The 14769-nt window shown below is 39.1% G+C and overlaps 1 protein-coding gene across 3 annotated transcripts in view; it reads left to right on the forward strand.

The window, feature by feature from the left end:
• LOC105195185 (flocculation protein FLO11) overlaps nucleotides 1-14769 on the forward strand; it is a 66942-nt gene that overhangs the window by 8879 nt on the left and 43294 nt on the right. For 2 of the 3 annotated variants that reach the window (XM_026131049.2, XM_026131050.2), the window contains exon 1: nucleotides 13990-14058. The exons of the other annotated variant lie outside the window; for it this stretch is intronic. In XM_026131049.2, the coding sequence (XP_025986834.2) occupies nucleotides 14005-14058 (54 nt within the window). In that variant the 5' untranslated portion in view covers nucleotides 13990-14004. Of the gene's footprint in view, nucleotides 1-13989; nucleotides 14059-14769 lie in introns of those variants that run through there. 3 annotated transcript variants of the gene reach the window in all.

The following is a 14769-nucleotide window of genomic DNA, read 5'->3' on the forward strand; positions in this document are numbered from 1 at the left end:
TCCATTAAAGATTTACCAAAACTCGTTATCAAATATCAAAGAGCATAAAATATCAAATGTCGAAGATCGTAAAATTTTACATTATCGAAGGATCAGTTATATATAAATTTAACACACGCAAGTTAATCGGTAAAAATATTTCATTTGTCTATCCTTAAAACTTTTAATTATGACTTTTATTTATTTCGCGAGATTTATTATCTTCAGCTTATGAAATTTTCATTAATTTTCTTTGCGACGTCAGAGTGCTTTATATCCGGACTGGTACATTTAGAGATGTTTCTCGGTGCATCAGTTAACAGCGGGTCAAGAAAACTTTCTCGTCGCTGCTGCTCTTGTCGGAAGGTTGTGATAATATCAGGGAAACGACTTTGCGTAAGCTTCATGTGTCTCGTTGAATGTAGACGCAGGATGTTTTTCTTCCTTATTCATCTCACGGATTTGATTGTTTTCTCATTCTATTCGCCGCAATTTTTAATTGCACGCACTATGCGTTCTCGTGCAATTAGCTCGATACACGACGTAACACGAAATAATCTCTTCTGTAGATGCATACGCGATTATTCCCATTAAAAAGAATAATATCTTCCGCTGTACTAATTTATTTATCTCGTTAATATAACATTTTTTAAATTAATAATAATTCTTACACTGTAAGAAAAACATTTTGTACTTGTGTTAAAACCGGTCCTTGTTAAAATTTTTGTGTAGAATTTTTAATATTTGAGTGTTAATTGAACATAATGTGATTATATTATTTGAACGTTTAGCGTAAAATTGATATTTTATATTTTTTAGCGTTAAAACAACAATTTATTATTGAATAAACCTATAACATAGAAATAATGTAGTTTTACAACATAAAGTTTAAAATTAAATATACGTGCCAACATTATGAATGTTAATTTTGCCAAAGAAATATGTTTCCACATTATGTCGGGATGTTACATTTTTTTAGGTAATTTTTTACATAATATTTATGTTACTTTCTGTAACATATTCATAACATATTCATCTTTTGTTAAATTAACACAAAAATTTGAGTGATTTGTTCGGAACATTCGATATACAATATTAAATTTATCACAAATTTTTCAATTGTGTGGGACACTTTGTTATTTGTTTTTTTATGTTATCAAAGAGTTTCAAAGAAAACTAATTAAGAAAAAGAAGAAGAAACAATAAAATTTGCAAAAGTAAATAATAATTATCATCTTTTCGTACTTCGAAAATTGAAATAAAATTTTCTTGCAAGCTTTTACCGCAACATTTCGTCTCTGATGGTGTCGGAAATAGGTCAGACGTTCTGGGAGTAGCATCCGCGAACGTTTTCACGTGACGCAAAAGTCGAAATTAAAATAAACGCACGCAATCGGCGGCATGATGTGTCTCGATCGAAACCAGAGCGGCCACGGCGTGCACACACGGCCTTAGCTCTTAGCTATCTCCATACGCACGCGAGCGAATCGAACGCGATGTGGGAGAAAGTTCCCTGATGACGTCTAAACGCCGGAAACGCCAGTGACTTCGGTGCGAGCCGGATTTCGAGAGATCGGTCTTCGTTTTCACTGACGGAAGACCTCGCGGACGCGCGTTATCCTCTCGTTCGTTGTCACGTGGATTCGTGGCCACGTAAATTGCGGTGAAATCGTATTCGCGTACGTGTGTAGGCGCCTCGAGATCACGTGCATTAAATCTTGCGAAACGCGCCTCGCGGAACATAAAATCCGACGCTTAAATCGAAAGTCCGAGACTCGATTGAATTTCCATTCAAATAAGTATGATTTCGAATTAATTATGAACAGATGGCAGGAGTTACCTATAATCGCGCAACTCTCATACATGAATAAAGATTTATGGAATTGTCCATATTTTTCTTTCGACTTTAATTTACAAGTTTTAATTTAAAAGTATCTTAAATTCAATTCAAAGTTTTAATTAGAGAATTTTTAATTCGTCTATAAGATAAAAAATAGATGCAGATATCATTCTGTTTTTAATATGCAAGCACAAGAATTCAAAACAGATTTTACGATTAAATTTATTAAGTTTAAATTTATTTTATTTTACATATGTTTTATTGCATAAAATGGACTACAATGAAAATAGCTTGTATAAAATTCTTATAGAAGCGAATGATTACAAGAGATTTCTCGTTCAGAAATTGATTATACTTATTGAAGATGTTCCTTAAGCAATCCGTGAATCATGGCAAGCGAATCGATCACTTCGAAATAATGCACACGATGCCTATCTTTTTCCACGACGCTCGTGATACGGTAATGCATCATTGTAACGCAGCAACGGGATGTAGGCAAATGTGCGCGGATTAAGATCGTTGGTGCACTAGACGTGATTTATTGCGTTATGCCCACTCCGATTTATCAGTTATGACGTTGTAATGGGTACTAATGGAATTAGAGTAAAAATTGGATAACACTTATTTGTTACTATTACGTGGCGCGCGGCGTCTCTGATAAACTGGCATCTACCAATAAAATATTCGATACGTGTCGTAACTGTGTGCCTCTCATTACACCGTAGTTTTATTACATTTCGTCAGAGCGCACAATGGAATTCAATTTATCCTTTCGATCGTTATCATTTAATCATCGTTTTGCACCATTTGGCAAAATAATAAATGAACTCCCCTTATCGGTGTTTCGATCAGCCAAGTTTACATGAATATACGTTTTTTCTTTTTTTATAAATTTATGGTTGATTAAAATTTCTTTGCAAATTAATTATTAATACATCGCTCCAGCTTGTAATTTGTTTGGAGAGTATGCGCGTGGTAGAGATCACGTTCGAAAGGCTCGATTGAATATTGAATACCACGTGGAAGCTGAATGTAGAATGCGGCAGAGTTCAATATATCTAACGTAACATGCAATGTATTAGCGGCCGTGTCTACATATTTAATGCGAGCAAGTGGAGATTCAAATCGGTGAATCGGGACCGAGTGTATTTCATTAGCAGATTTCATTAAGCTAATTAGAAGCCCTTGTTACGCACGTCCGTGCGTAATTACGGTCGCGGAAACGCTCCGCGGAATCCGTGGAAGCTGGAAAAATTGCGCATTCTGCGACCTGGATGCTCTAGTTTTCGGGCTCTGATATGCTTTGGTGGAAAAAAAATTGCTCCGGCGAGCAATGCAACGCGCTGCAACAGAAAAAATTTTTTCGCTCCATTGTCCGCGCCGGGATTTTCAAAAAATGTCACGCGTCGGAAAAACGTACCATTATATTATAAAATCGCGACGATGGTATTTTATTAAATTAAATTATATTGTAAAGCAAATACTGGAGGCGCATTTATCGATATTCAGAAAAATGTTACAATTGAAAAATTCAATTTCTGAAGAAAATTGAATTGATGGGTTCTCAAAGATTTTACGAGAGACTCTGTAAGAAATCTTAAAGAAAAATCGGCTGCGAATTATTAAACGATTGACGTGTAAACGGTCTGAAAATTCGGCCGTCGTTGCTTGTTATCACTTCGCGCGAATAACGCGCGTCGTTCTATCGTCAATTTACACCGATGTATTCACGATGCAGATGCGGAGGCGCGACATCCCGGCAGGTGCGAGATAGGCAAGTGGTCTAACCCAAATTCTCGGGCAATTACAGGTTTTCACCGTGACTCGCGGTTTCCCTCTCGCAAGGCAAATAGACTGAAGAAATGATAGAGATAAAGAAGGATTGCGATCGGCGCATCCTCTCACACAGGTACCCCATATGTGTGCTCGCAATTAGCCGCGCAATTAACGCGGCCGTATCTCATCGCGATCCGCGAACGCGACGCGAACGGAATCGATGGCTTCTCGGAGATTTTCCTCAGGCTTTACTTTTTTCATTGGGATCAAGATTGCTTAAGCCTTTAATCGGGATAACGCGCTCGTCCGTGTTTAGAAAGCGATTCGTCCACCTGTATCCCTGCCCATTTTCTCCATAACAGTAACAGTACTTTCGTGTGCTCTCGATGTCTCCGCATCGCGCAAACGAGAGGCGCGTCTTCCAATCTAAAATAAATCCACGTATCTCAAAAACTTGAAAAAATACATTCTACAAAACAATACGCTATTTCTTTCTCCATCAACTTTTTTTTTCTTTTTTAAATTAAATCTACATCTGTAAATTTATTGAAATTTTCAAATCTGTCGAACACTTCAAGTATACATTATTCAGTACACGTTATTCGTTCGCAATCGAACCAAAATTCGTTGACCAACGATTATCACCGATTTTGCAATTGCGAAATCTGCGGATCTTTCGCGTGCGATAATAACGCCGTAATTTTCGCGGAGATCGCCTAATGTTCTATAAATAGCTTCGGCCAAACCGGTATTGAGGTCAGGCGGCGACGGCGGCGTCGGCGGCAGCCCACGAAAACGCCTATCGCAGTGTTATCCCGAAAAAGCGATGATCCCAGTCGGAATCGCGAACCCGTCCGCGGATTCCGCGACTCGCTCGTCGCGACCGCATTTCGTTCGCCGGCGCACGAAGCACGGATACACGCACGCGAGGGACGGAGATCGCAGCGAGATCGCGGACGCGAATACGATGTGCACTGGCCCGCTCCGCCACGCTCTGCTTGCCTCTGCAAACGCGACTCATTATGACGCGTCCTCTTCTCCTCCGTCCTCATCCCGTCCGCTTCTTTCCGTTTTCCTCCTGGACGCCTTTAAATGCCGCTTTTGTCGATATCTTTCGCGGTATCCGGAGCACAGTGGTCGGCGCTTACGGTATTTTTCTTGATTCACTTACTGTCTTATGCATTACAAACATTGAATCTTAATTTGACTTGAACAATTTTTCAAGCTAAGAATGATGCATAATTAATCGTCCAAGGTCGCATGGGGGATTTGAGACTCCAGCGAATTTTCAATTTTAAATTATTCTGCTTCGAATTCGGTCACGTACAAAAAAAAGTGAAAAACGTTTCGAATGAAATAGTTATAAAATCGTATTTTGGAATGTTGGAAGAGTGTACCAGAATTTTTTTCAATTTTTTATAACCTAAAAACCCTTTCAAAAACACTTGTGTCCAGGAAAGTAGTGAAAAACAATAGCGTCCTCAGACTCTGGTTAATTTCGTAATTAAAGAATAATTTTTTAACCTGTGTAATCTTGGAAAATTTTTATCCAGTAATTAAGGAATTACTGAAACTTTTTCGTTCTTGTTTCTGTTAAAGCAAATTGTGTCGTCCGATCGATAAATTTTATTACGCGGCTTTTTCTCTTACATTCTCCACTTCTTTTTATTATTTATAAAGTTACTGTCGCTTAGCCAATCATCCGCTTGCAAGAGTAACCAACATGATCGTCTTTATCGCAATCCGACTTTCTCTACGTCTTTATTGACTTGATTTTACGATGTGAATAGTTTTCGATCTTCGACATTTACTTTCTTTCGCATTCGAATAAGAGACTGGTGCATTTTTTTAAATAATTGATGTTCTCTTCGATCTTATCATTGTGACGAATATATTATCTGGATCGCGAGATAAATTTCCATTTTCCAGGGACGTTCCTTACCTTATTCCCTTTACTACATCTCGCGGGAGGCATTTTCTGCTGGCGTGTAAATTCGCTATACGACTGCAGCACATTTTTTCCATCGAACATCGATATCCTCTTGCGGTGAAATAAAGGATCGGTCCTCGAGAAACAAGGCTAGTCGGCCTCGAACACACGCCCCTTTTTTCCGGATAATGTTTTTCTTTCTTCTTCTCCCCCCTCCTTGCTCCTCTATCTTTCTCTCTCCGTACTGTCGCCCGGATTACATGAATTCTGACGCATCCGTCCGTCGGATCGTTAAATTGTAAGAAGAAACGGGTTTTGTGTCGAGATCGTAGGAGAGGAAGCCTGGTTGTTCGGGCTTCCATTACCGTTGTAAGACTATGGCTCAGGGCCGTATTACGCAAGAGAGCCGGTCCGACGAACCTGATCGTTACGATCCCTACGTAGATCTCCCCGCCGTTCTCCACCGAGCATTGCCCGACCGGATTCTCTCTTTCTCTCCTTCGATCGTGAGGTCGAGACTCGTTCGAGGGTTCGCCTCGATCCGTCGAAAAATATCTGAATAAAATACTTGCCGCACGTGTGCGGTCGACGTAATCAAATTTCCAAAGTCAGACGTAAAGAAAGCAATCTGAATTATATCTGGCACCGAGAAGAAAACATTTGTTAAAAAACTGAAATATTTAGTCCGATACGATCAACTAAACATTGGGTTGATTCAACAGTTATTTAGTTGCACGAAAAAAAAGATGTAGCTCATTCACGTCGACCATTAAAATTTTTGAATCAAGATTTAATTAAATCAATTCAATATTTAGTTGCACGTGTCGAACTAAATATTTTAGTTTCTCAACAAATTTTTCTCGGTGTTCAGCCTTTGAACAAAGAACACGATTCTACTTGGATCAAGATGGAAGAATTCTTACTTTCGTAAAAATCTATACAAATATCTCCGATATGTTTTATTATTTTTATAAAATAATGCAAAGTCAGAATTGAAGCGATTTTCATGCCTCACGTCTTTTTCCCGAGTAAGATCGAAATATAATATTTTTCGCATAAGCTCCTTTGTTTTTCTTTGTCGTTCGAGCGATCGCCTGAAACGGTTGCTAAGTAGACTTGACTCACAAGCTGATTCGTGCGTGAAAGTGGGGCGAATTATCGCGTCGAAGGGAAACGAGATAACCCAAGGGGAAAAAAAGCACGAGGGTGGTAAAGTTTCGAATGCTCATATCAGCCGGTTGGCTTCGGCTTCCCGGACACTGTCGGTGCACGTTGCAGCGCAACACTGCACGCCCACATTCCGACGGGTCTGAGGCGAATCTTTTCGTCTTCCTTTCGCGTCTCTCTGTAACGTGTACGATATTCACCGGCATAGTACCCCGCGTGTTCCTTCGCGGAACATGCTCGCCCGCCCCGAGTGCCTCTTTTTGCGAGCATCGAGGTGAGCAACATGTGAAACGCATTAAAAATGCAGGCTGATTAATCTACGGCTGCGTCCGGACGCGTAGAAAGCCTGTTGAGCGTGGCACTTGAGCTGCAAATTGACGTTTGGACTGACAGTTAATTTAGCAGTGGATTATTGGAGCTCTACGAGACGATTCGCAAAATCGACGGGCGTAAGTTTCCGTTTACATTTTTGTTTAATTTTTACTTTAATTTCCTCCCGTTCTACGGTGAGTTTTTTTTTTTTTTTTATTCTAATAATGTTGCATATAATTTCAATTTTATTTCTATATGTGTCTCCCTTTTTGTCCTAATTTTGATTTCGAAGTTTATATGATAATGATCGAAAATGTAGGTCGTCTCAAGCGTAAAAATAAGGAAAGTAATGAAGCACTGATTGGTTAATTATCCGACTTGACGTCCAAGGACCGTAATTCCGATCATGACTCGTTAATCTCGAGGTAATCTCGAAGGCTGGCTTTACCAAGCGTAATGTCCAAGTGTCATGCGTCTCGAGAAGCAGGCGTGTCGTACCTTGGAAAGGAGGTCGATGTATTATCGATCGGCTGTGTGACGATCGTTATCAAACTTTGATACGACCGGCTTTACAAATATAACGCCGGTAACTTCGCGGCCGAACTAAGCAGTCAGTTTAGCGGCTTATACGACGCTTACGATGGACAAGCGTTGTAAATTAATTGGTAGAGGCGGTTTTACCGCCGCCGTGAAGAGCCGGTCGTGCACTATCGATTGCCGTGCAACTACAAAGGACGTCGACCTCGAAACTCTACTGACGAAGACTAGAGTCCGGAGAAACGATCGATAGTTGTTCCGACCGTCTACCTTTCGAGCGTTGGCGTTCATTTCTATGTCCGACGCGATAATCGTCGTCTGCGGCTCCGCGGATTTCAACTCGTCGAGATTCTCCGTTCCGCACAAGAACGTCGACACTGAACCCTATCTTTCTCGCGTTGAAAGGAATCTGTAATTAGATCTTACTCAAACTCGGCGTCTCGAGTTAATAAATAAAATTTATTGAATTGAAGCTACTCGATCGATTTAACAGAAATAATGGTGGAAACGATGAATTTGTAATAAAAAGTAGTTTATTTTATTTTATAACAGATTAGAGAAAAATAAATGAATAATAAATGCCGTAATAATTTTTTTAAATAAAATAAATAAAACGTAACGTACATCTGTATACATTGATAGAACTATTTTTTTAAATGAAAATAATACATTTTTTAAAAATTATATATTTTGATAGAAGTATTTGTTTATTCTGTTTAAATAAAAATATTTACTTTTAAGTAAATAGATATATATGTATTTTAAGTATATAATTTTGTATTATTACAATTTTTACATTAAAAACAAACTAATAACATTATTAAACTTAATTAAATTGTTTTCTTAGATTGAAAAATCTGATTATTTTAAATATAAAAAGAATTTAACGGTAAATATTTTCTAGAACTGCAAGAATAAAGTATTTTATTAAAAATTATTTCTTTATTTTATTTACATAAATATTTCAATTAAAAAATTTTTAACTTGACTGCAAGCAAATAAGCTACTAGGACTCTCTAAGTAAATAATTTTTTTTTTGTTTTAAGATATTTTTTCTCATTGTATACATGTATATTTTTTTATTCACTTTTATCCACTGTTGTATTATTAATATCTTATTAGTGCGCGATGCGTGATCGTCGTCGTTGATTAATATGAGCTTATCTCTCCATCCCGAAACGAAACTACACGGAATGTCGCCCCTCGAAATACGTCTTGGTACAACTCGTCCGGATGCCGTGGCGCATTTGTACGTGCAGCCGCGGATGCGGCTTAGCTCGGTAATGTCCTTTTGCACGGGCCGAAGATAGCCACCGCGAGTACCAGTACGATTAATGACTTCCTTATGTTTACGTTCGTGCATATTCGCGTGCGCGCCGGCACCCCGACGACACGACTTAAACGACGACGTACGACACATTCCCGGCGCGTTGAAATACCCGAGTATCTTTAATAGAATTTATTCTAATTCATTCTAATAGCAGTAATTCCTGCAGTGGTAAGATGAAACCACACGTGGAATTCACATCAATATTAATTAGCGTCTGAATTAGCGTCATCGGTTTCAATCCGTGATCACTCGGATTTTGTTAAATCTCCCGTTGGAATGTTTCGTCCTTGAATTAATGAATTCAACTTGTCGGAAGAAGAACAGCACCTAGCACAATGACTTTGTTACGACCAACTATTACTTATTATTGAATAATGATTTTTTTTCAAGTCGTTGTGAAGTCTTCAATTGTTGTATTAAGTCTTTTAGCGAATCGCCAGCGTCGTTGTTCTTAAGCGAATTTTATTCATCCTTCACGAGCATAAGTGATAAATTACGATCATATGGTCTAGATGTAATTTACCGTATCTCGCACGATGATATTATTCAATAAGCACCTCCCGCCACACACGCTTCTAAACCACCGTGCCCATCCTAGTGTACCAATTACTCTCTACTTGGAATACAAACGGTAGAAAGGTGTTCTCACCGGAGTCATAGGTTACCGTTTTACATGGCGATCCATAATGATCACGACTCTCTCAAATACATCGAGAGGAGGAGGAGGAGGAGGAGGAGGACGAGGACGAAACTCGCGCGCATTATCCAATCGTCGGGAGTGCTCTCGCGGACGACGTTTACAGCGGCAGCGACTCCAAGTCGTGACCGATCCTCCGGTGGGAATCCGCCCTGAGATCAACTCTCATACGCCTTGAGAGAAGCTGTTCCGTGTCCGTCTCTCTCTCTCTCTCTCCCACCCGCGCATCAGGCTTTTTCCTATTCCTTTCTGCTTCGCGCCGCACCTTCTCTCTTCCCGCGTTGCGCCGCGTTTCCCTCACCTTACCCTTGCCGATCCTCAGACAGTCTACTAATGGTACATATCGGCCCGACGCACACAACCAAAGCGCGAAAGAGACGATCCCCTGCAATCGGATCGCCCGTCCGCTCACTCTTGCATCGCTCTTGCATACTCGCGTGCGGCACGGAACCGCCTCGATTGCGATCCTGAACACTCGATCTCGCCGCTTGGCTTTCGACGTTAAGAACACTAATTCGAGGCGAGAGAAATACGAGAAAGAGATGGGCAATTAGCGGAGATATCGTCTTTTCATTATGCAATCTATTATTTCACCTTTAATGATATAATCGAAGTAAAGCTCGGTCTTCCGCGAGGTTAATTTAATTACTTCCCTGTCGAGATTCCGTGAAATATTGCTTTTGTATTTTTTATTCTTATCTCATTTTTAATTAAAATAAAATTGCAAACTTGTAATATATTCTCTCTTTTTTCCGCATGATAAGTTACCTACGGCTATTGTGAGCCCGATTTTTACGTAATCGAGAGAATACACTAAAATAAATGAGTAAGATCCTTTTTGTGTTGGCCCGGCACGAATGTCAGTCCCTCGAGGAATTCCAAAACGGGGAGTAACGAATTCCTTTCTCCTGTTCCGATCCATCTCTGCTATTTCTTCCCGAGTGCTCGGATCGCATTCGAACGGTTCTTTCGGCACTTGATGTCTTAAAAATAAGAGAGAGCGTAAGGGTGTAAGGTAGAGACAATATCGAATTCTCAATTGCGCGTTTGAAAGGTCGACGATTAAATAATTCGATGAGAATTGAATGATTTAATTGCATATATTGACGTAAATAGAAATGGAAGTTAGAAGTATATCACTTGATAGGCTAAATATTTCTGTCAAACAAAATATAGAGTTTTATTTGATCTGTTTGGTACAACACGTTTTAAAACTTTATTTTATACAACAAGAAGAATTTGCAGTCTTAATTTATTAAGAAAACAAACGATGCCGTTAATTTTATAAGCATTCTACTTTAAGTTTGCTTATTAAACTTGGGCACAGTACATGATTATAAGAATAATAATATCAGAAAATTTTCGTGTGCTCGAGGTTACTTACGAAAAAGCGAAGAACTAATTACTGAATATATTGGACTGGTCACATGCGACAAAAGTTCTGACATGCGATCTCTCGTGCTGCCGGAACATTTCCGCAGGCATCGAATGTCAATTATACGAATCGCCCTGTGCCAAATGATTTCCCGTCCGTAACGCAACTATGCTCGCACAAAATTGGGTGTCCTGACGTAAAATGATAACATTATTTTGTCTGCTTAAATTTTATTAATCATTTTTGAATCAGATAAAGGATTGATCTTTATAAATTATAAAAAGATATATAGTGCGTTTTTTATTTAAATTTTGTTTTTTATTTATTTGTCATAAGAAATATATGCATATAATAAATCGATAAAATAGATTAAACATAAATTTTTGAACAATTGTAAGTGTAATATTGTAAATAAATACGTGCAAGTTTTTTTTTCATATTTAAAATGAAAGGTTAATAATGGAAAGCGAGTTTTCTAACTTAATCATTTAAATCTTATCGCTTCGCACCCTTCAAAGTTCTCGGTAAACGAATTCGAAAGTCTTATTAATTGCCACCCTATATTAGAGGGTACATGGGGAGGTTTTCGATGCCGCGAGCAATCCTAGGCGTTCAACCAGTGGAATTGGTAGCTCGTCGAAAGCAATTAACGTGCCAATTAGCCGGCCAGTACGTGGTCGTTTGTAGCGATTAATTCAAAATTCGAGAGCCCCGTCGTCGACGACGGAAGTTACGTCGAGTCCCGCCGTCGTTCTCCTATATTTCCTCTTTGACGAATCTCGGAATCTATGCACCGTGATCACGAGAGAAATGCAATTGCAGTAACCGTATCTTTACGTTGCGATAATCTGTAAAATTAAAATAGTAATTGAAAATTATTTTAAATAAATAAATGGATATAATAACTAGCATTAGAATAGAATAAATAATTAGATATAATAAGATGCTATTTATTTATTTTTTTTTTACATTGTGGCACTGTTAAAAATCTGCAGCAGAATTTAATGTATTATAATGGAAGCAAATTTCAAGCAGATACATTAAAAACATTTAATGTACATTTAATGTAAATTTAATGTTGCCAAAAGTGCACTATTTCATGCATATGCTTTTCAGTTATAGAAGCATTAAATTTAATGTGCAATTTAAAAATACGTTGAATTTCGTGACATTTTTAACAGTGTACTGTGAGTAAAAATTCACTTACAAACTTAAGAATTTTTTTTACACTTTTTTCTTGCTTCATAAATTGCAAGTTATTAGAATAACTAAACTAATACTATTTTAATATAAGAAAATTTTATTAAACAGTAGTTAGTATATGATTTTAATAACAGAAGTTTCAGTAACTAAACTTGAATTAGTACTCGATTGAAAATTCATCCAAAATAGCATTCCAGAATTAATAAATAAATAATAATCAAAGCAATTATATTTCTTTTCGATAATCAATTGCATCGTTAAAATTAAATTTGATGACTAGTCGAGAGAGGGTGTCCCTGACGAATAAAGTGCATCTAGTCTTCGCTATCTCGGCGATTGCATCCGCGAGATGCATCGGAGGCGTAATGAGCGCGCGAGCGCGGCGGGATCGATTCAATTTCGCATCCGACGTCCTGGCGGGATCTCCGTGATAATGAAAGAGGAAGCGCGGCTGATGAAGACGCGATATTAATTTCTATATTGCTTCCGCGAGAGGAGAAAGAAATCCGACGTGAGGGGGCGGGGGGGGGGCGGAGGGATCGAAACGGATAGTCGCGCCGATTCTCCTACGTCGCTCTTGCAGAGATTACGCGAGTTTTATTTCGAGACAGGACCGCATCGTTTCGAAACAAGACAATCCCTTATACGACCAGCGGACGCGCCGCCGTTCATCGATTAACCGTCCTACCGGTTTTCCGGATGGCCATACCCACGTAACGTAACGGTTCAACCGGCGGTGACCACCGAGGGGCTTGGTCATACAGGCAGAGGACCGGTTACTCGATTCTCAGTAATTCAACATCAAGCTTTTGTAGAACAGGACAAACCGAGGCAGGTGCGGTCGTGTTTATTTTCGCTCTCTTGAATCTGCGTTTGTTATTAACTTGTTTTTATTTTATCCTTAAACTGTTACTGTTATTACGATTTTTATCAATTGCAAACTTACGCTACAAAGTATTAAATTTATTTTATTGTTTTTTTTTCTTTTTTTTTTCGTTTTATTGAGTGAAATAATATTAGTTTAGCGCGATAAGATATTGTTCAGTGAGTTCTCTTTGTGAGGGCAAAGTTTCGCTTTCGAAGATATCGCGCGATTAATTTTGTTATAGTTTGATGAATCATGTTCCTACGATCGCATTCCGAGACTACAGTCTCTTCTTTTTTTTTTTCACCGTCGCGTACCAAGAATGATGACCCTGAAATAAACGAGCTCGCTCGCTAGCCCGTGACGCAAATCTAATTCTCGTTGATTGACGCAAAACGAGTGGGCCGTGATAAATCGCGATGTGTCCGTCCGATTAAAGTGTAGGGGCCCACACGCTCAACCATCTGTGACAAATCAGTTTTCGTACAGCAGTGGAAAGACAGGTCGAATCATCGTCGGGCAATTTGACGGAAAGCCGATTTTTTTGCGGCGGCTACGCCGATATAGGCGCAGGAGTGTCACTTTACCGGCTCGAAAATGACTTGTATTTCCGATGCCGAGTCGAAGGACGAGTTGCGAATATAAACGAACGGCTGTTCCAGTTACGACGTAGCGAGGTATCGACGTGAAAGACCGCATTTGTCCCTAAGAGAGACAGCACACCGCACGTTCGCGTAGAAACAAACGCTTTATACAACCGCCAGCGCAATACGCGAGATCGCCGAATGAGTCATTGACGTGCGCGAGTCGTCGTGGATGACCAGAAATTCCGCGGATGCGCTGCTGGGTTTCGGCGAAAAGAGCTGGGAGCCGCACAGCCGCGTCGCGTGTTCCGCGCGTATGCGTGCGCGTACACGCACGTGCGCGCCAATTCCCGTTTCATTGGAACGTGAAGCCCCGGCACGCGTGCCGAAGTGCGAGCTGCTAATTCGAATGGAGAAAGGCCCGTTGAGGGCGACGGGGAATGGACGAGGATGGACAACAGACGTGAGTCATGCAGCGTGCTTCTCTCACCTCCGTTCAGTGTCGTTCACCAGGGACGTAGACTGTTTTTTCTTCGCGTGTAACCCGATAGCCAGTTTAATAAACATTCTGATAAATGATTGATGTCTCAACGAGATAGTGTTGGCTTACGAGAAATTAGAAATAAAAGTTTAAAAGAATTTTAATTATTTTTTTTACTTTAATTATTTTTTAGACATTACACAGATAATATGATGTCCTATGGATTTCTTATTTTTCTTAATTTTTTGCGTATTAAAAGAAGAGAAATAAAAATAATTATTCTTCATGACGTATTACATATTTTTACTACATATTTGCCAGTGTATTTTTTGTATTATTTATTTTTAATAATAGAATACGTGTGATTTTACCTGCTGCGACACGTTTGCCACGTTCTTAAAATTTTTGTTCTTAAATTTTGTTTGACGATTTTACTCGATAAACAATGTTACAGCCCTGATTAACCTGATAACTCAATAAGCCAATAATTCGCTATTTACCTAGATTCTTACTTGTGACCTATTCGCTTTCTCTTGTTCTAAGACCTTTTCTAAAATTCCAATTCTATTGACATTTGATTATTCATAATCAAGCAGTTCCTTGCAATATGCTTCGATCGTCAAATTCTTCTCTCTCTCTCTGAGAAATCAACCAATCGATACTTTCTGTTCGAGAACACTTTACGTTATTGGA

The sequence above is a fragment of the Solenopsis invicta genome, chromosome 5, assembly GCF_016802725.1.
Source record: "Solenopsis invicta isolate M01_SB chromosome 5, UNIL_Sinv_3.0, whole genome shotgun sequence".
Lineage (NCBI taxonomy): Eukaryota > Metazoa > Arthropoda > Insecta > Hymenoptera > Formicidae > Solenopsis > Solenopsis invicta.